The sequence below is a fragment of the Melospiza melodia genome, chromosome 2, assembly GCF_035770615.1.
Source record: "Melospiza melodia melodia isolate bMelMel2 chromosome 2, bMelMel2.pri, whole genome shotgun sequence".
NCBI lineage: Eukaryota > Metazoa > Chordata > Aves > Passeriformes > Passerellidae > Melospiza > Melospiza melodia.
The window spans coordinates 22,246,898-22,268,269 of record NC_086195.1 but is presented as its reverse complement, the minus strand read 5'-3'; the positions used below and the strand labels follow the sequence as shown (position 1 = coordinate 22,268,269).

Sequence of the window (21,372 nt, the reverse complement as noted above, 5' to 3'; positions counted from 1 at the left end):
TAATAAGAGAATCCAATTGTATAGAACATTGCAATCAGAGAAAAGAGAACTACACTCTGCTGACTACAGCTACTGTCTACACTTTCTAATACAAAGGGTTGCTTTAGTCATTGACCTTGTCATAAGCAAAGAGATTGGAGATTTTGTCCTTGTGTTAGGTTGACACAGACCATGGTGCTATTGCTACAGGGCTGTCAGGCTCTCATAATTTCTGTTATGAACTCGTATTCTATACAACTTAAAATTTTTTCCACTAACAAATAAAATTGAAATTACACACACAAAAAAAGCTGTTTTCTTTAGGAGAGGGATTTCTTCTTCTCAGTACTCTCTGTCCTAATTATTAATTACAGAAAACCCAGCATGTCTCTTGAGATTTTAACTCCCTACACTGGACTCACAGAGGAGCTTAAGTAGCTCTTGAACTGGAAATAGGAAGCATTTACACTGTCAGTACTAAAGCAATTAAATTGCATCATCATCATCATTATTCTGTAAAAAAAAATTTCTTTGGTAGTCTGCAATTGTTTCCAAGGCCCCACTATAGACAATTAAAGTGGGTAATACATTTTCCATAATTAGACTGCCATTAAGTACAGTTATACAATAGCTGTAATCATAGATAATTGTAAATTATTTTTTGAATATATGATTTACGCTTCTGGGCTTACATTATCAATGCCACTTTTTTATGGCTTGAAGGAAGGGAGTAGCTACTGTTATATAAACAGAACTACAGCATATTGTAACCAATTCCTTTAGTTTTACCCATGGAAAGTCCAGTACCTGTAAAATACTCCATATTAAACATTTGATATCCTACATCACCTAGGTATTGGGCACTTTGCAACCAGTCATAATACAATCTTTCTGAATTATGTACTTATATGATGCTCTCCTCTAAGAAGAAGAATGGCATAAAGAACATGGGGTTCGGGAAAAGTTATTTATATGCACTATCAAATCAGCTACCAAGTCAAAATGACTCAGATAAAATGAGAATTTCAAGATGGTAGTGAGAATAAGAAAATCAGATTAAATCTCAGGGTTTTTTTGTAACCTAACAACTTAGAATTTTATCTTGTTAATGTTAAATCCATATACTCACTACCTACTCTTTAAAACAAGTTGCAAAATAAAGGGGAATAGTTTATTTCTATTTTGGAAAACACAAAGCCATGATAAACAGTAAACTATGCAAAATGAACTCTGAATCAAACATTCCAAGAAATTAAATTTTGCAATACTCTGGAATTTGCAATCAACTGACACATACAACATTTGACATTTTAGAACACAAAAAACCAGAACAGCAACACTACTTCTTGCTCTTTGCTCCTAGATACCTTCATCCATGAAAAACGAAACATTTAAATTAAAAATGGTAAAAAGGGTAAATATAATAAAAATATGATCTACAACAATAATAACAGTGAAAGTTATTAGGCAGCAGAATAGCAATTAGATAGACTACAATACCTTAGTGGCACAAATACTTTCATTTTCCTGAGACATGTTCCCCATGAAACACTGTTTTTAATTTTTAAAGACTAGAAATTTATTACATTGTGATAAGCTCTTTATGGCTCCATCTCCCCTGAGCCATAAAGCAAAGAACACTTTGTTAGTCCAGCAATAATAATATAATGCTATAGAGAAGACTCAGTCCTAGCATGAAAAGATCCACCATTTCGTATGGTGAATTTTTTTGTAATAATGATCTTGTAGCAGAATGCTGACTTTATCCACAGTTATGTCACTTTACAGGCATGCATGAGTATACTCTTCTGCCCTGGAGAGACAGGTCAAAGGACGTTTCTATATGTCAATTACAAAACAAGCAAAGAAAAATATCTTTATCATAGAACAATTTATTCAAGTGAAATATGTCTCAGTATACTCATGCTCCACCTTAAACCATTAATTTCTCGTACTTCAAACCTTCTGATACACTATAATCCTATTTTTTTTCATTGAATACACATCATCTTTTACTTCATTCTTCCAGTAGTAGTACATTTTTTTTCCTCCTGCTTAGAAATGTTCCCAAATGACCAGTACCAGCATCAAACTCATAAAACATTCCAATCCAAAAAACATAATCCCACTTATTACTGGTCAGTAATCAAATAAAGGTATATTCTATTAGTTTGAATAGATAGTCTGTTTAAGCTTACATTGCGCACAAATGGAGCAATTAAAACAGAAGATAATTTTGAAGACACAGCGTTCCAAAAGATGCCCTGACATAAACAGGCTATTTTATGTATACAGTGACACTGTGATAAAAGAACCTGAATGAACTCATATTTATGCTCAGCTGACAATCCATGCCCAGGGCTGAGCAGCCTGGCAGCAAAGCCAGCGAGTGCAGCACGTGCGAGCACGGGGCTGCTGCAAAGGGCGAGCACGAGCCCATCCTGTGGAGAGCAAAGGTGACACGGGGCCCTGTTACAGCAGGTCAGAGAGCACACATTAATGAGCTGCAACAATGAGACACTCTAACACTGCCCATGTTATATAATGACAAAGGTCATGAGCACATTCACATAGATTTTAGACAGAAAGACTGGACTGACAAATAGTAAGGTGGGCTTTCCTCTTAAATGCCTTGCATTACCCTGAGACAAACTGCATGTGAAACTTACCCAAAAGAACCACACACAGGCAGAGGCAATCCAAAAACAAGCAGCAGAGAAAAAAGCAATGCTTGGAGTGCTAACCCATAAGTGGTGCCCTGTAATGACTGAAGCATGGACTCAGACTGGGAAGGAATCTGAATCCTTTATTCAACAATTCAAACTGGTTTTATACACTTTTCCAAGGCACAGCATCTCCTTACATGAGAATTCTCACTACATGGCCTATCCCATGTTGCCACATCAGCAACACTTTCTAAATGTCCTTCCATAGAGTGACCATGTGCTGTTCACCTGTCTGTCAGCTTCTGGCAGGCTCCTCTCTGTAGGGCTCTGCCATGTGGCACGTCCTCCCCCGAGGTCAGGTGGAGACAGCCTCTGTGTGCCACCCTGTGCTCCTTTGTGCCACCCTGTGCTCCTCTGTGCCACCCCAGCATTCCACACGCACGTGCCACAGCCGGTAACTCAGTTCTATCCAATCTCTTCCCACAGTGCCCAAATGAAATCACTCAAGAGCCAGAAATAAACTTGCTTCATGAGACACAGTATATTAGAACTTATTTGATGACTTTTACAAAAATATGTCACATGTCATATGTCATATTTTCTTCCTCTTTCTCTAAAGAGAGAGAGGAAGTAAAGTAAGAATACATTTTAACAAGAACACAGCTATTATATATAATAATAGGTTGGAAAAGTACATGAGAAAGAGCAATGTATGCTTAGATAAAATTTTTTCCAAAATGCAGCATCATATATACTACCAAACTACTACTGAATATGGTATTCATTATAAGAAAAATAAAAAGATTATTAAAAGCTGCACAAGAACAGAAAACATACACGAAGACAGCAAAAATTGACAATGTCAACAGGTATTCAACCCTTCAAGAAACAAAATATTGCTTAAAAAAGAAAGTTCAAAAAGGTTTTCAGCCATCAAAAAAAAAAAAAAAAAAAAAAAAAAAGAGCCACAAAAGATGCATTCTTCACCAGTTATCGAAGCAAAGGAAGTAAAAAACAGTGATTAAAAAGAGAGGATGGTTTTCCCCTAAGTACTAAAAAAAAATCTTGATGAAGGTTAACACTACCTCAACAAACCTTAAGTCAGAACAATGATTTTCCTATTATTATTATCAAAGGGGGCAAAAGGGGATAAGTCAAGGTCAGGAGCCTCTGCGAGAACCATTGTAAGCCACAAAAAATTTTTTGGTTATATAATTCTCAGTAGTCTTGTGAAAGAAATTAGTATCGATACAAAGATGTACATAAACACATAATAGGAGCATCAACAATCATTAGCAATATCTGCTTCATGCCAGAGATGTCCATAATGAATGCAATAAAGTTTGAGAGGAGATATTTGGCTTAATTGCTTCTGTATTTTTAGTTAACATAGTTCCTGATCTTAAAAAGAGCAATGGTCATAGTGTGAAAATTATAATCTCCATTAAGATCTGTTGCCAATAAAAAAGAAAAAAAGTTAAAAATAAGAGCAACCACAATCACCTCTTCCTCCATTAGAAGTGTAAATGCCAGTATTCAAGAACGGGATTGTGTCTCAGAGATAATATACCAACAGAATTCAGAGACCAGAAACTGCCCTGCCCAAATTAAGATGTTCTGAAAAATTCCACTCTCAAGAGCTCAATTAGGCAACTCACAACAAGGCTACATGAATGAATTACAGCTACTCAGAACAAGAGCTGCAGAACTGGGTCCAAGATGGTACAGAGTGTAACTATTGCCAGTATGTAGAATAATAAAACCAGGGTTGTTAATGCTGTTTTTCTTCTTAAGTGAGAAGAAAATTGGAATACAGCAGCTAGAAATTGTGTTATTATAATGGAAAATTCCATGCACCTTTTCTTTGTGTGAAATTCTATTCCATTTATGACACCTTATTATTTACATTCAAAGCAAAATAATTGGAACTTTATACACATGCCAGTTTACGTATACAACAAATCCTTATCATCTACAAACAGATTTGAAAATCTGCTTTTAGGCATAGGAAGAGACTAGTTTTTATAAATGGTCTTACTGCTCTATGCACCTCTAAAATCACTAAACAGAACCTTTACATTCCCAGCATTTTCAAAACATACCTCTCCACTCACTACAGGCTCTCTATGCAATTTCAAGTGTGTAACAGTCAGAAAACAAAAGCCACATAGGAAATTGGAAAACTCTATGGATTAACTGTTTGGCATGTGACTTCTCTGGGTTTTTTTTTTTTTTCCCTTTCTCTATAACCAAATGTTTTGGGTCTGGGGCAAGTCATAAATAAGCACCAAAACTACACTGCATTTGTGTGTAATTCCTGCACAACATTAAAATCAAATCATGGATCCTTCAGCTTGGGAGCATTCCTTGGTTAATTTCTCAAGAAAAAAAAAAATCATTGTTAATGCTGCCCATGGCATTTTGAAATGTGGTAGCCACTACAGAAATCAAAACCAAAACTCACAAAAAAACCCCTGTTGAACGCTGAAATTACTCTGATTCTGGATTATTCTAACCACAAACAACAAGCAACCATGTGGATAGGCAATTCACAAATCAATCAAGGGAATAACAGAAGTCAGACTCTGGGTTAGTATGTTTGTTATGTTCTTGCCAAAATTTTTCTTGCTGTTAAATTAAAATGTTAGCTTTCAAGCATATGACAAATCTCATTTACTGTATTTATGGTCAGTTAATTCTCAATGAGGAGCTATTTTACTTATGTCCAAGATTTGCTCATGAAGCATCTGTAGGGTATTCTAATCCAATAATATCCTTAATCTCTTTAGTTTTGCAACAAATTTCAAATACTGAACACAGGGGCAAGAGAGTATTTTCCCTTCCCTCTTTGTTCCCAAAATCAGATGGAAAGAAGTGAGAATGACAAGAAAGTAAGTTTCCACTACACAGAAGCAGAAAATAGGCTTACAAAGATAGCCAGGTTATAGCCTAAAAAGATTAATTCCTGCACTTAAGGCATAACATAGACCAATCTAGAGAGGACTGATGTTTAATGGAATTGGTGTTATTTGCTTGGATGCAGAAGAAATAGGAAGCTGTTTTAAATATAAGACAGCACGCACATAAGCAAACTCCAGCACGGAACTCTCATCAGTTTTCTTGTAACAGCCATCTCCTAGGCAACATACAATAAAATGAAAGTAAGAGTACATTTTTGACTTCTGACCTTGTGACAATGAGTACGTAACAATGGGGAGAAAGAAAACATACTGAAATTCTTGTGAATCTCACAACACTACAACGAATTTATCTGCAAGCTAATTTCTTCTGTGTTATAGACCAGAGATGACCTGTCTGGCCAGTCATGCAGAAGTGTCTTAGAAGTGGCACAAAACACAGAGGTCTTCACACAAAGGAGACAGTGGCTATAAAAGCAGCAACTTCTGATCCCAATTGCTTTAACTACATTCCATCCCTCTGGAAATGGTCACCAGCTGGCATACCTGTGCCTGTGCAGTCCAACATGACTTTGAGTTATGGTGAAGTTATCTTGCAAAACTAAGCTGCTTTAGGAACTTTCTCTCATATTTGAACACATTGATTTATCTCACATTAAGATACACTTTTCTAACACTGAGGGGCACTGACAAGGATAATAATTTACATAAAACAATCCCTACTTGTAGGAGAAATTTAAACAAAAATAAATATATGACTAAACTTCCTATACTAAAGTGTCATGCTCTTTGCATGTTAATTTAGCTCTAGTTCAGCTTTAAGCACAACGCTAAGAAATATTTTATCTTTGCAGCCATTTTCAAGTTCATTTGAGAAAGGTTACTATTACATGTTATTGATACATATAATAATATCGGCTTTTTACAAATATTAAAATAGGTTTTATATATATGGTGTAAAAGTAACTTTACTATAAAGATATAGTTTGTTTTTCTGTTGTTAATTAAGCTTAGATATAGTAGTGAAATAGCTATGCTTGTGTTAAAATGCCTGCTTGGATGGGATAACATCCAATGAACACAGGATAAGGACACCTGCTACAGATATGCCAACTATCAGCACTCACCATTTGAAGAAAGTATGGAGCAAGGCCCAAACTAGAAGTGATAAAGAGAAGGAGCCAGAACCACAGCCAAGAAACATGCATGCTCTAAAAAGGCAGACCCAAGGAGGAGCCATGTAAAATATTTATTGGAAAATGTCAACTAGTTTATGGATATGCATAGGGGTCTATGAACATGCAACAAACTGATGAAAGGGAAAAGGTATTTAAGGGGTATCCCTGAAGGTGATGGTGTGGTCTTAGATGAGTGCCAAGATGCACCGGGCCATAATAACCTTTGCTTTATGGTCCTTATCTCCTATCATCCTTTAATAAACTTTTTTATTTCTCACAAGAGAGTGAAAGTGTTTTTCACATTACATATGTAGCTTGTAGAGAATTTTAAATGTTTTCAGTCCCCTATAAGTTTAAGCACAGATCATCAAAGGCAACATTCAATCCTATTTGTGTTTTGGTAGTAGGGTAGCTATTGGCTACAATTATATAACAAAACTACTTGTCATAGTTTAAAAAGAAACCTACGCAGTAAGTTTATATGATAGATCCTGGGGGCATTACTCTAGTTTTATATTCTGCACAAGTTAAATAGATTTTTCCTTCTCTATCTTTAGCACTGATTTTGTATGTTTTTACAATATACTAAAATGTCAAGATCCAAACTGTACAACTGTAACAACAGGATTTATTTAGGAATCAAATATCTCAAGTTTCTGTTGTTGTTATTCTTATTATCTTTTAACCCCGTACTATGTGTTGGGTAAGTGCCTAAGTAGATTTCATATTTTCAATATTATTAAATATTTAATTAATTATGTTAAATTAATTTATACATACGTTTAATTAATTAATTAATTGATATTTTAAATAGATTAACATTTTTAACTAGACCACACACTAGCAGTTAGAACAGTAGTCTTCTGTAGGAACAAACTACCACATTTCAAGAAAAAGCAATCTACTATTCTGAGCATTTAATGTAATTTCTTGCAGGAAATCAAGTAGAAACTTAAGAAATGTAATGCCTTAATTGAAGTGCTGGGAGGTTTTTTGTGGGGTTTTTTTTGTTGTTGTTTTGGGTGGGTTTTTTTGAGAAAGTACAGCAGTACAACAAAAATTAAGATGCAGTTATTCCTTTTCCTCTGGTTTCTACTACACAGTGCACCACTAATCAACTATGATAATTAATGAAGCTGCATGAGAGGATGATCAGTCACTGGAACCGGCTCCCCCAAGCAGTCATCGTGGCACCAAGGCTGTCAGAGTTCAAGGAGCATTTGGACAAGGCTCTTAGTCCTCTGTTCTACTTCTCAGAAGTCCTGCAAGGAGCTGGACTCAGTGATCCTTATGCTTTGGGAAGAGGTGGGATGGAGTTGAGCTGCAGGCTGTGGCACGCACCCGCAGCAGCACATGGCAGCACAGAGCTGGCCTGACCTTGGGAGGAGGCGTCACGCGACAGACCCCTATGGAGAGGAGCTGCTGGAGGCTGACAGACGGGTGAACGGCGCGTGATCACCCCTAAGACTCCATCCAGGAGCTCAAAGGGAAAGATGAGGTAATAAAAAAAAGGAAGGGCAGATTGCATTGATTAGAAATGCAGAAGAAGGAGGCTGACAGACGGGTGAACAGTGCGTGATCACCCCTAAGATTTGATCCAAGAGCTCAAAGGGAAACATTAGGTAATAAAAAAAAAAAAAAAAAGGAAGAGTAGATTGCATTGATTAGAAATGCAAAAAAACCCCTGGTGTTAGATAACCTTTGAAACAATATACAGAAGGACTCTGAATGAAAGGGTTGAAGGACTTCCACAGGCAGCTCAGAGGCAGTAACTTCTGTGTTGAAAGTAAGCTGATATATCAAGGTGCAACTCAAGGACAACTTAATCAGCCTCAATTATGTTAGAGGAAGGGAGGAGGTAAAATATCAGTTGATCAGACTCAGGAACACTTCCACACAGCCAAGGATTAGCCAGTAAAGTATAGGCTGCAGGTTTTATAGGGTAACACTTGGATTGTTTCCAAAGTCAAGAACCTTGTGAACATCTCCGACCTCATTTAAGGACTTCATACTCACAAAGATTTCCAAAATCTTTCTATCAGAAGATATCCTACCTTCCTTAATTAGAAGCATGTCAATTACAGAAAGCAAGTTCATGGCACGTTACGTCTGATGAATTTAATGCTCAATTTTTCTCATCATTTATAGATCAATTTATATTTGTTCTATAAAATCAGTAGGGTTTAGGTGAAAACATCTAGAAATAGTCATGTACATTTGCAGACACTACTTTATTCAGAGAAAGTTTTGCAAAACCTGAAGCTTCAGATTCTAAAAATTGCAATAAAATTTCTAAATTTTATTCTAAACTATGCAATCACCCAACCACTTAAAAAAGTTAGCAATAATAGATATTCAATACCAAAACTTTTATTTGTGCTCTTTGAAAGGAAGTACACTTGGGCCATTTCTGTAGCTTCTTGAAATACGTATGTTATTCATTTTATCACCTCCAATGAACATTATGTGGCACATTAAAAATTTCATAAGAAAATTATGGGGTTCTTAGGTTAGGTTAACATCAATATGAACATTTGTCTCATTCAGAAGATTTACAGTAGGCAGGTTGGGCAGAGGGAATCTAATTTTGTGTGCCTTTTTTCACTCTTTCCCCTAAATTATTCCAAATTTCTTGAAACATTTAGAAACCTTGGGAAAGTCCGAGCAGTCTCTTGACTGCCTTTTTGCCTCCCAAGGGTCACTGCTTATCATGAAACAAACAGACGCACCAAGAATGTTAAACATTTCATAGTATTCAGAGGTTGAAACATACTGAAGTCCTCCGAAATGAAGTGCACATAGTGAAAATCACCAAGGTAGTGTCACTTTTACTACTCTGTACTGGAAGATACTTGAAGAGTATTTTCAGTCTATTTCCTTGCAGCTGAAAGATTTCTGAAATACAATATATACTTTATGTGTAACTTTTTAAAATAGAAGAAATCACATACATGTATAATTACCAATGCTGTCCTGTTAAGGTGACTATTGACTGTGTGAAGGAGATTTCCAGCTTCTGACAAAGAGCTGTAGTAACTAAAAAAAGCTTTCCTGAAACTTCTAAGAATGAAATCAAAATAATTGGTTCTAGATAATAGGATCACACACACACACGCATATATGTGTGTGTGTGTATGTGTGTGTGTGCATCCCCAGGCTATTTGAGAGTCCAGTGATGAAGTTGAAAATACAATTAAAATCTAAATGCAACTCAATCACTGTTTTGCATAGCATAGCCATTTTTGTTTTAGAAGGTAAATATGGATCACATTCACCTCTTACAGCCCTGAGGGAGGGAAAAGTGCACATTTCTTGGAGACAGTGTAATTCATCAGACTTCAGAGCAGTCTTCTCAGAAACTACAACAATTCAGGTTTTGCAGAAAGAAAGCACACACCTCCAGTTCACACCTTTTAAGAATTCACCTATCTCCAGAACTGCTTCCTGTGTGATAACTCACAATAACTATTTCAATAACTAAGTCACATGTCAAAACATCCCATTATGCCTCACCAGAGGGTCCTGATTCAGCGAAGAGTTAAGAGCAGACTTAAAAACTGTCCTAATTATAGCGACTATTCAAACATCAAGATCTAACCGAGCTGCAGCACGGGAAGCATCAAGTTATAGAGTAACCCTGCAAAGCAGAAAGTCTACTGATGCCAAAGCTAAGTGAAAACTATCAGAGTGCTGTCCAGGCTCATCAGCTGGAGAAGGTAGCTCTAAACGCTGCCGAGCGCTGTCCAGCCCTCCGCGACCCGCTGCTCCCGGCCTCCGGCAGTGCCCGGCCCGGGGTCCCTGAGCCCAGGCTGCCTGCCCGTCCGCTCCCTGCCCACCTTTCCCGGCTGCCAGCCCCAGCCTGCCCCGCACCGCTCTCCCCACAGCCTCTCCGGCCTCGCTCAGCCCTCCGCCAGCCAGAGCGAGTACCCCGCTCTCTTACTTTAAGTACGAGTACCCTACTCTGTTAGTTTAATTAAGGCGAAATCTGCCCCCGAAAGGCAGCAAGTAGCGGAAGCAGGAGAAGGAATTAACTCGTTTCCTGTTACTTTAATCCTTTCACTCCGGTTTTAGCAGCGCTGCCCGGGGCGTTCTGGCTGCTTGCCCGGAGCGAGGCCGTGAACCAGCAGCCACAGCCTGGGCTGCTCCGACTGCGGGAGGCGGAGGGGAGGGGAGAAAGAGGGAAGGGAAAGTGGCTGCTCGCCGCCGGCTACGGCCCCTCGGAGTCGGGGCGGGCCCGGCGGCGCGGTGGGACCCACCGCCGCGGGGCGGAGCGGAGCGGGGACCTGGCCGTGGAGGGGAGAGGGGTTCAGGCTACGCACCCAGCAGCAGCCCGTCCATGTCAAAGATCAGGTGAGTGACCGGGCGCAGCGCGGCCGCCGAGGAGGAAGCGGCCATGGCGAGGCAGAGCAGCCGGGGTGCGGCAGGAGCAGAGGCAGATGGAGCCCGCGCGGTGCGAGACTGGCCAGGCCGGAAACCTAACGGGGAGGCCGGGGTAGGGCGGCGGTTTATAGCGGCACACGGGGCGGGCCGGGCCGGGCCTGCCTGGGCCTGCCGGACCTTTGTTCTGTCTTGTTCTACTTCTTAACCAAAGTCTATTTCTCTTATTGGGGCCTCTTATCTTGCAGAATAGCACTTCGTGTCCTGAGAGGTTATGGAGTCTTCCTCTCTGGAAGCCATCTGGATGCAGTTCTGTTCAGTGTGCTCTGGGATGACCCTGCAGGGAGGTTGGCCCAGGCGACCCATGGTGGTCCCTTGCAACCAGACTTATTTTGTGATTCCTAAATCCTGTCTGGTGCTGCTGGCGGGAAATACAGAACATGACATCAAGTTGACATGTTAGCCAGTGTCTCTTCTGCATGCCTGTGCAGAGGTACTATTTCACTAGACTATAGTTGAAACAAAAAGGTGTAAATCTGTATGAAACTGTGAGGGATGAGTAAAGTAATGGAGAGAAAAAAATCTGTGAGGAAGGAGTAAATCTGTCTCTTACAGGTTCCTGAGTGCAAGAGTGGTTAATTGAAAGCTGTTTTGGGTGTTGTATGTTTTTTTCTGAAACATGCAAGAAGTTCTGAAGTTCAAGAAACAAGACTGTTCTTAAGTTGAAACAAAGTCTTCCTGCATGGACACATCTGATTTTTACTGGGCAGCTGCGAGGGAAAGAGGCGCCAACCTAATCAGCTTTTTCTCTTTTGTATTTTTTCATGCAGGTAATTCTCCACTGGGCATTGGGATCACTGAGGCACCAGTTGCAGAGGCAGACATGAAAAGAGCTGTGTCAGGCTCCCCAGGTGACATGCTGGCTGGAAGATGTGTACTGCTGTGCCATTCTGTGTGAGGACACTGGTTAGTTGCAGCTTCACCTAGGGGGAGTCCTGTCTCATTTGTAGGTAGGCCTTGCAGCAATTCCTTTTTCCTAACAGCGCCCTCATTTGAATTGGCAATGTTTCACCATTTTAGCAAGTTAGTAGGAGCTTTTAAATCTTTAGCTGTAGGTATCACATAGCTATATTTCAATTTTAATTTAGGCTTGTTAATCATCTTACCTAGCCCCAAAGCCTATCCCTTGCAAGTACATTCACCCTACATTTATGTGAAATGTAGACACAGAATTCTCCTGACACCTACTCCTATTTGTGAAATAAGACAAATAAAACATCCTTGGCCTTTACTTGTACATTTTGAATAATAAAACTTGACTTTCAAACAACAGTTTTTGAGTTTTGGGTTGGTTTTCTCTTTTTTATCTTGTCTCATTCTGTAATGATAATGCTGCTTAGGCCCTGTTTGTGTAGGCTAGGAAAAGGATTGTGTGCAGTACCTTCAATGTTTTTTAAAAATTCTGTGCGTACTTGTGAAATTGATTCCTGTGTAGATTTAAGAAAATGGCTCCTGAGCTTTGAGGGGTCTTTTTGTAACCTTACAATATATGAGTATTAAAAATGCCCACGGCTGTTTTGTTTCTGCAATAAACACTGTGCAACAAGTCAATATTCCAGTTTTGTTTCCAGCAAACATTTATAGTTTCTTTTGTAGCACACTTAGTTGGGAGCATAGCTAGAATCAGTAGGGGTAAAATCAAAAATACAGTAGGTCAAAAAAGGTGTTAACCTCTTAAAGGGAATTGAAAAAATAGTGATTTCAGTAGTTATAATGGTAGTGTTGTGCTGTCCTAAGAAAGAATGTGATTCTGCTGTAAGAGACAAATATTTAAAGAGGATGGGTAATGATGTAGTATGACAGTGTTATCTGAGATAGATTTACTAACTTTCTAATTAGCAAATCTTATAAAAATCTGGTTTTTAATTGTATGTATGGTGGGGGAGTAAAACCTTTATTTGTTACTCAACAGATGTAGCTTTTTCATGTTACCTTGATTTATTGTTCTAATTCGAAAAAAATATTTGATCATAACTTCCATTGGTTCTAGCTCCTAAAAAGAGGAAAACTCACTATTTTTAGCATTTAAATTCCCTAATTGTCTGAGAAGACAAGGGTTTTACAAAACTTGTGAGTATTTAAAGTGTAAATAAGTCATTGGCAATCTCTGTGAAAATAGCCCTCAAAATTAAAGTGTAATACAGAAGCTGAACATTTTTAGGGTTAAATGGTCTGGGTTACAAATCCTATGGTACACGTTTCAAAACTCTCACATTGCTGACAGGCTGGTGACCTCAATTTGCTTTGCTTTGCTCTGGCTCATCAGTGATAATCAGTGTGATGTTAGCTTACTTGATTCTTCAAAGCTGTGTTCAAACACAGGAAAATCTTCCCAAGATAGAAAACTGTTTAGGTTTATTCTGTGTGATTAAGTCTTTTTACTGACAGAATGAAATTAAGTAAAAGTCCAAGCAACATGGTAGAGCATAATTTTCTAGATACATAAGTAAGAAATTGTGCTGATCTAAGTTTTGTTTGAGCTCTCTTAAATATCTGTATCTAATGACTCACCAGTAGTAGTTGGTTTTGTTGTTGGGTTATTTTTTTTCTTGAAACGGAATGAAAATTTGATATTAAGAACTGTGGAATTGATTTTTTTATTTGCTGCTATTTTTTATTACTTATTTGAATGGTTTTGTAATAATGTGTTAAAATTTAATTGGTTTTATTGTTTTTGACTCTGAGATAAAGTGAAAATACTCAGGTGCTGTGGGGTCATTAAGTATGCAACACTATGTTTTGTGTACTACGTCCTCTTAACCTTTTTTTAACTTCTATATTGTTTGAGTTTTCTTTACTTTGAGGCTGGAAGTTTTGTACTTCACTGAAATTTATGTGACTGAGTTCTTTCTTGGAGAGTAAAAGCTTCAGAATATGCTTAAGTGTTTTCATAGGTAGTACTTGTGATTATCAAATCAATTATTTGATTCAATAATTGCAGTTTCCTATTTCACTATTTCATATTGTGCTGGAAGCACTGATTCACTTACCTGTTTTTTATGCCATTCATAGGAGTATCATGCACTATGTGTTTCACACAGAAATGACTGACTTTATTTTTCTTTTTCTGCAGGCACCTTGACAAAGAGGATAAACAGATTATAATCCGTTTTGGTTTGAATATTAAAAAAGAATCAAAAGACTAGAATAAATCCAGTAATTTAAATTATTTACATAAACAGCTGTTAAACCCAGTATTAGTAACAAATTACTTGGAATGATTTAGAATTAAATGTAAATTCATGTATCAGCTGAGATTCTCAGGAGTTGCTATAGTTAAGCCTATAAGCTTTCAGAAAATGAAGCCCCTCTCAGTGCTGGATATCACCAAACATGAGCTTTTCACCTTAAGATTATGAATTAGGTGAATTGTATTGTTTCAGTTCATGTTTTAATAGGTACAAAATGGAAGATTACCATATGTCTTAAAGCAATTAAACAGTACCATGGAACTCCTGATCTAGGTCATGTTTTATTGATTACATAGGTTAAAAGGATGTATATGCTCTTTTAATCAAGCACATGTGTCTTCTCTCAGCCAAGCAAGCAGGGATAGGAGAGCCATGTGTTTTCTAGATTTGGTATTGACAACCAGTTACAAGTGAGATAGTTAAAAAGGCATGGAAGATGATGTGTTATGCTGCAGGAGAATGAAGTGAAGATATGTGTTACTCACATGTGTTCATCTCAGTAAATTTAGATGAGGCACTCTAGAAAGGTTCATTTTTAGATGTCAATTGCTGTATTTATTGGTGGAATTATACAACAACAAAGTTTCTGAACATGGGAAAGGAAGCCTTAATATCATGCTTTAGGGCCATTATTGCTTTCGTTAAAGTCACTGAGAACCATTTACTCTCCTTTATGGATTGTGACTTAGCTTGTTGAAATAATTTTTGGTCTTCTAATAAAATATTGGCTGCACGCAGGCAAACTGTTCAGGTAATTAGCAGTGTCATTGTAATGAAAATCCTGAAGTGCCTAATGGCTGGGTCCTGCTTAGCCTTAAACTGTCAGGAAGATTAGAACAGAAGGGATTGCATCCCCAGAAATTATACGAAGTATTGTATCCTGCTTTATTTTCCCTGTGATATGGGTTTGCTGTAACTTTTTTTTGTTATGGTATAACTTTCATTTATTTATCGAAGTTCCCATTGTTACTAGAATCTAAAACATTTGTTATTAACTTGGTTTTATGTCTTGTCTGCATGTGGATTTAATTGCTTTTTTTGTTAATTTTACTACGGTTTGATTGTTACAGATTAATCAAAAAGTTTTGTATTTCTACTGTCATGTGGAATGCTCATTTTGTGAACCTTTCTGAGCAAGTCATCTGTAACTTGGTTGCTGGAAGTAAAGGTGAAACTGAATGCAGTCACCCTTCCAGTGGTGAGTTCCAAAGCTCAAACTTTTCAAAGGCTGTGGAAATTACATGTTCAGATGGAGAAGAGAGAGAAGGAATTGTGATTCTCAGGGTCACAAGGTCTCTGAGCCACTGATCTGTAATGCTACTTCATGTTTAGGTTTTATATGCATGTTCCCTGCTTGGGATGCAACAAGCTGGGGAGTTGAATCTCCAGAGCTCAGACATTCTGCCTACTCTGTGACTGTGTGCCCTTAAAAGTTTGTATCTATCCAGAAGAGTTGAATAGAAATAAATGAACTGGCTGACACTCAGACCAGAATGGCTGCATGATCAGGAGGAACATGCTGACAGCCTGGGAAGTGCAGGGAGTCAGCTGGAGGCCAGCTATCATACAGTACTGTGACCTTCCTTTCTTTGCAGTGATTCTCAGCTTCTAGAATTATCTAGGCAGAAAAGCAATAGTACTGTACTGATATGTATGAAAAATAGCAGCTCTGATTGGGAAGCAGAAACGGTGCAGAGAGGAGAAGGGGCAATGCCAAACAGAGCTAGTCAGCTTCATGGGTCCCCATTGCAGCAGAGTTGTATTAGACATCCAGGCTGTTCCTTACTGTGGGAGTTGGCACTTTTTCTTGGCTGCTGGAGTTAGTGTGCCTCCCAACAAAGTCATAATTCAAGTTTTTGAATTCTCTTGCCCCAGAAGTTACTGCCCTGTTCTCCTTCTCCCATGTACAGACACAGACATACTGGTAGTGTACCTCAGAACATGCTCTTGTGTACAGGCAATGGCAGATAGGCTTTGTGACCATGTAAGGCACTGAATAATCTTTGGGTGAGGAAATAGTTCCATCACTAACCTGTCCACTTAATTTAAGTTCAGCTTATATTTACCTTTTTTAAGCAATTAGTTTCTATGTATTGTAACAAAGTAAATAAGGGAGTGATGTTGCTTTATTTCTTATTTTAGATATTTCAATTGAAATGTTCTTTGTAGAAGACCAGCAACAGACACTTGTTTACATAAAACTTATAAAACAAGGAACACCACTTGTAAATCTAATACAGTTAGATGGTTAGATACTAGAGTTACCTAGAAGAATGTAATGAAGTTCAAGTGTTGTCAAGCCAGTCAGGCCCTGACTTTTTTCCCTAAGACAGCTAGCTCCATTTAATCAGGTAATCTCAAACATTTCACCTTGAGTTCTGTGAGGTGAATGATTGCTTGCAGTGACGCTGCAGGTTTGAAAGAGTCCTGTATTTCCATTTCATGGATTTACGTATAGGTGAGACCACAAGAGATGTTCAAGATCTAAATTAATTCTCTGCAATAGAATTGTACAGGCTTAAAATATGTGTCCAAACATTATGCTTAAAATTTTCTGAATCTTTCAGAAACTTTTACTTTGCAAGGATATTCTGTGTTTTTCCTCTACTCTTCTTTTTTTTTCACTTTTACAAATTGAATTTCTTCCATCCACTGTTGTAAGTTATGCTTTCTGAACCTTTTCATATTTTAATTGCTCTTCAGCATTTTAGGTTTTCTGTATCCTTAGAGAAGTCCACCATACAAATACATTTACTGTAGCTGTGGACTTTATAAAAGACAAATAGAAAGTAATTTTTTGCCTTCTTAGACCCAGATAGATCAACACCTTTGAATTAACATAAGAGCTGAATTACTGTCTTTGCTATAGTTTGTTTTTTACTGCTGATTAGTCACGTTGTTCCCCATGTCACAACATGGGGAACAAGCTCAAAACTTTTGTTGCTATTTTTCCCATTTAAAATTTTCTTTATGGTTCACTTCTATATGTAGTTTCACTAATTAAGAGGAGTCAGTATCATGCTTCAGTGAAAGAGATCAGGGGCAGTATCTGTAGCCCATTTGGAGCTTATTGCCTCCTCATACAGTTCAAAATCTCTTTACGCATTTTTAAGTATGAAAAACTACTGTCTTGCAAGCCTAATGAGGCAGATATCTGCAAGAATCTGTGCTGCAGAATGAATTGTTGTATCCTTGTTTCAGAAATGTATGTGTCATTTAGACCAGTGACTGCTACAAGCAGAAGGGAATAAGTATTATATTAATGACTGTGTTTGACAGCCTGGCTTCGTAATCTGTTTTTCACTGACTTTTTATGCTAATAGTTATGCTCTCATCTGGAAAAATTAGACTAATACAATTTTCCAAAAGCTATTAACAAGACTTTTAATATTAAGATGGCTATATATCCTAATGTGCCATACCAAAACTGAGCTTTTGTTGTGGGCATGAAATGGGGCATGGTTAGGGTATATTTTGGAGTTGCAGATCACGGAGGAAAGCCTACAGGCTTCAGAGGGCATAGAGCCTCACTCAGGATGTGGCATTCTTGTCACCAAGCATCCACTAGGTGAACTTTCTGAAGTTGGTGGAAATAAAGTAAAACCCTGCCTGATTTCAATTTTTCAGTATTTGGGTGATTGTTGATTCTTGGAGGACCTGACAACCTTGGGGACATGAATATCCATATGCTTTTTCTGATGGCTTTTTCTGACTTCATCACATCCAGGAAATAAAATAAATGATCTTGTAGATGAAATGAAAAATATTTTTCCTACCTGTTCAAGCCCATCTTTGTTTAAAAATACTGTTCTGTTTATGACTTGCAGTAGCTTAGAACAATATTACTTGATAGTCAGAAACTATGGTTGAAGCAACTACAAAACCTGAATCTTTTTTCTTGCATGGCATAGCCAACACATTCTTCCAGTTGAACTCCCATGTGTAAGTCTTAAGAAAAGTTAATCACAATCATTAAAAAAACCTTTAGACCGAAACCTTTAGACAGTGTTATAGAGTTCTATGTACAATAACTTTTGGGACTTCCTCAGACCTGTATAAAGTCCTTTGCAATCCACAGATTTTACAAGTTCATGTAAGGACTTTCTATCAAGATACGTACATGACTACACAGTTTTCAGAGGGAAACTTGCCAGTGTTTTTTTGGACTAAGCTGAAGAATAAGCATCTTTTTTCACTGAAGGTTTTTTTTTAATATTCTCTAGAATCCAGTAGCCCAATTTGTACATAGTCCCTAGAACAGCAAAACTTTTATCTTTAAATTCTGTGTAAATGTCTTTCAAAAATACCCTTTGAAATTAGATATATTCCTTGGGTTTCACTATGCTAAGAGAAGTTAACAAATATCCTTTGTTTCATTTTAGCTCTGTTACTTCTATGTTTCATTTGAATCTAAGTAAAATACAAGTTTGTGTTAGCGGATTTATGTGGAAGCAGAAGCATTTACATGTGCACCAACATCCAGGCTGGCTGAGATAGCAGTGTATCGTGTTTTGTTTTTATCAAGACACTGTACCATACATGGTAGATGAACATTTAGTTGTATGGTAAAGTTGGATCCTAAACTTCTGAAACTTTGGCAGAGATGTTTTGATGAACTGAAACAAAGGGTCTGATTTGCTGCAGCTCTCCCTTACCACTAAAATCTAGTGAAAATTGAGAAAATTGAGTCATGCATCCTTCTTCCTCCTTTTTATCCCAAATACTAATTAAAACCATTAGTTCAATGAATTGAGCTCTTTTATACATATGGACATTCATAAGTAAATCGGTAGGTACTGACTCCCAATTTGTGACCAAAAGTCTAAATTACCTTAAAAAATAATGTTTCTAACATGAAAGAAAAGAAATGGACTGTGTGTTCATATCTGACTCTGCGTTTCCATGTGGAAAAAGAAAGCCAAAGCACCTGTTGGCCAAAATGGAGAATATTATTAAGTATTATTAAGAATCCATTAAGTAACATGGATCATTGGAGAATACATTACTGGGTGGCGTAGTACTCTGTTGGCCATGCTTAAATGCAGCCTCCCTGTTGGCATTTCAGTTTTCACTCCTCCTTAAGCTTTGAACTCAGCAAGTAATTGTCACTTTACCACCCTTTAGTGACGTTTAATCAAACATGGAAAAGAAACCAAAACAAACAAACCCCCTCTATTCAGTCTTCATTCAGTACTCAGATATGAAAGGATGTTTATTTTTACACTCATTACCTCATTGTAATTTTTTGCATACTGTTATAGTTGGAATGAATAGATCTTTATACACTGCATTTTGGTTTTCCATATCAAATGCCCTAAATTGTCATGCTAATTTGCACAGACAAGTCTGCTTTTCATTAATTTTATCTATATTTTGTCATACATGTCCTTGTTTTTATCATTACCTTCTTCTAATTTACATAATCATAAGGTTTTGAATGAATGTCAATAATAATTTGTTTTAATAAAATTTACTGTAAGTAGTTATTATGCATTTAAGTGTATGTACACAAGAAATGTGTTTTGTCAGTGGATGTTGCTTCTCATCTGTTGTATCTCTAGTACTTCTTTTGTCCATATACATTGGTTTTTTAATACATTCTAAAATATTATTAAAGTATAATTAGTCAAAGGGATCAAAAAGTAGTTGGCTATTTATTTTAGAGAGATTGACAAGATCTGTTAAAAATGGTTTTTATATTCACTTACTAAAGCTTTGAATAAATGCAAGACAATAGTGCAGTTTTTCAAAGGCTTAAGATAAGGGCTAGCATTTCCTATCAGCATTTGAGATAGAGAAAAGGTTGGTAATTTAAAATTCTTTCAAAGTTGTTAAAGTGGAATGTTATTTCAAAATAGAGGAAAAATGCGGAAGAAAGCTTAGGACAAGCTGTACTGATTTCCTGAACCACAGAAAAATGTAATTTAAGCTTTGCATTTAGGCAGCTCTTCAAAAATCTTGGTTCAGTTTGATTTCTCACAGTCATTGTGAGCTCTTAGGTTTTGCCTGGAAGAAAAGTAAAATTTCATACTTAGGTTGTAAGGCTTGGATTCTGTTAAATTTCATCAGCAGTGGTTGTCACAAATCTTTGGACATCCATCTTTCTTTTCCTGATCAAATTTCTTCGTGACAAATACATAAATTGGAGTGAGGAGGACAATAGCTAAGAAGGAAGGTAATATGTCAACTAGCCAGAACTTTTTGAAGTTTAATGAATGATTTTTCATGTTAGGGTCCTTGGGCTTTCTGGAAGCAGTCATTTTCTGGGAGCACATATAGTTTATAAGTCAATTCATATTAAAGAAACCAGGATGGGCTATAGTGTATGGTATTTATAAAAGAGAATCTCAAAATGTCCTGTGCCTCCAATGAAGAAGTTTGAAAAACGCTGATCTGAAATTATGCTTTAAGAGGTGTTTCAGTGTAGTTTGTGTAAAATTGCTTTGTAGATATTCTGTAGGAATGCTTCCCATATGTACAGAAGGCAGAAATGTACTTGAGATTCTGGCATAGCCCTTGTTTTCAAAAAACACAGTGCAAATTCATGAAAAAGTCTTAACAGAAGATCTTCAGTAACAAACTAAAATAAGCATCTTGATTAGGCATACCTATATATCCATTGTGAGAACATGCTGCAATTGTTTTGTACTAGTGAAGCAGGGTCTTATCAAGAAATCCTGTCAGTCTTGTATAAATTATCTTTTTCAGTGTTGTCCTTCTTCCCCCCACTCTTGTGTTTCACTTCACATGACTGGACTTTGTACCCATGTACTGATACGTGTGCAGCCATTTTGTTTGCATAGGAGAGGCAAAACCTGAAACAATTCCATGCTGCAAGGTAAAACACCCTTTCTGCCCCAAAGTCTGTTCCTTATATACAGTTTATATTGTGAACCTTGGGGTAATGTGTAGTTAGAGATCATATTCTTTCACAGCTCAAAGAAATTCTTCATGTCAGGAAGTTAGCAATTATGAGAAATAATAACATATTCAATGTTGTCTT

The 21,372-nt window shown here is 37.3% G+C and overlaps 1 protein-coding gene across 7 annotated transcripts in view; it reads left to right on the top strand.

Annotated features, from left to right (window-relative positions):
- Positions 1–10,971: 10,971 nt before the first annotated feature.
- Positions 10,972–21,372, top strand: part of STS (steroid sulfatase) — a 107,567-nt gene continuing 97,166 nt past the window's right edge. Inside the window, exons 1-2 of one of the 7 annotated variants that reach the window (XM_063147960.1) lie at positions 10,972–11,091; positions 11,949–12,084. Coding sequence is in view for 4 of the 7 variants with exons in the window: in XM_063147968.1 (XP_063004038.1) it covers positions 15,548–15,567 (20 nt within the window). In the remaining 3 variants the exon portion in view is untranslated. Of the gene's footprint in view, positions 11,092–11,948; positions 12,129–14,963; positions 15,568–21,085; positions 21,208–21,372 lie in introns of those variants that run through there. The other 6 variants (XM_063147953.1, XM_063147946.1, XM_063147968.1 and 3 more) reach the window with 6 other exon arrangements.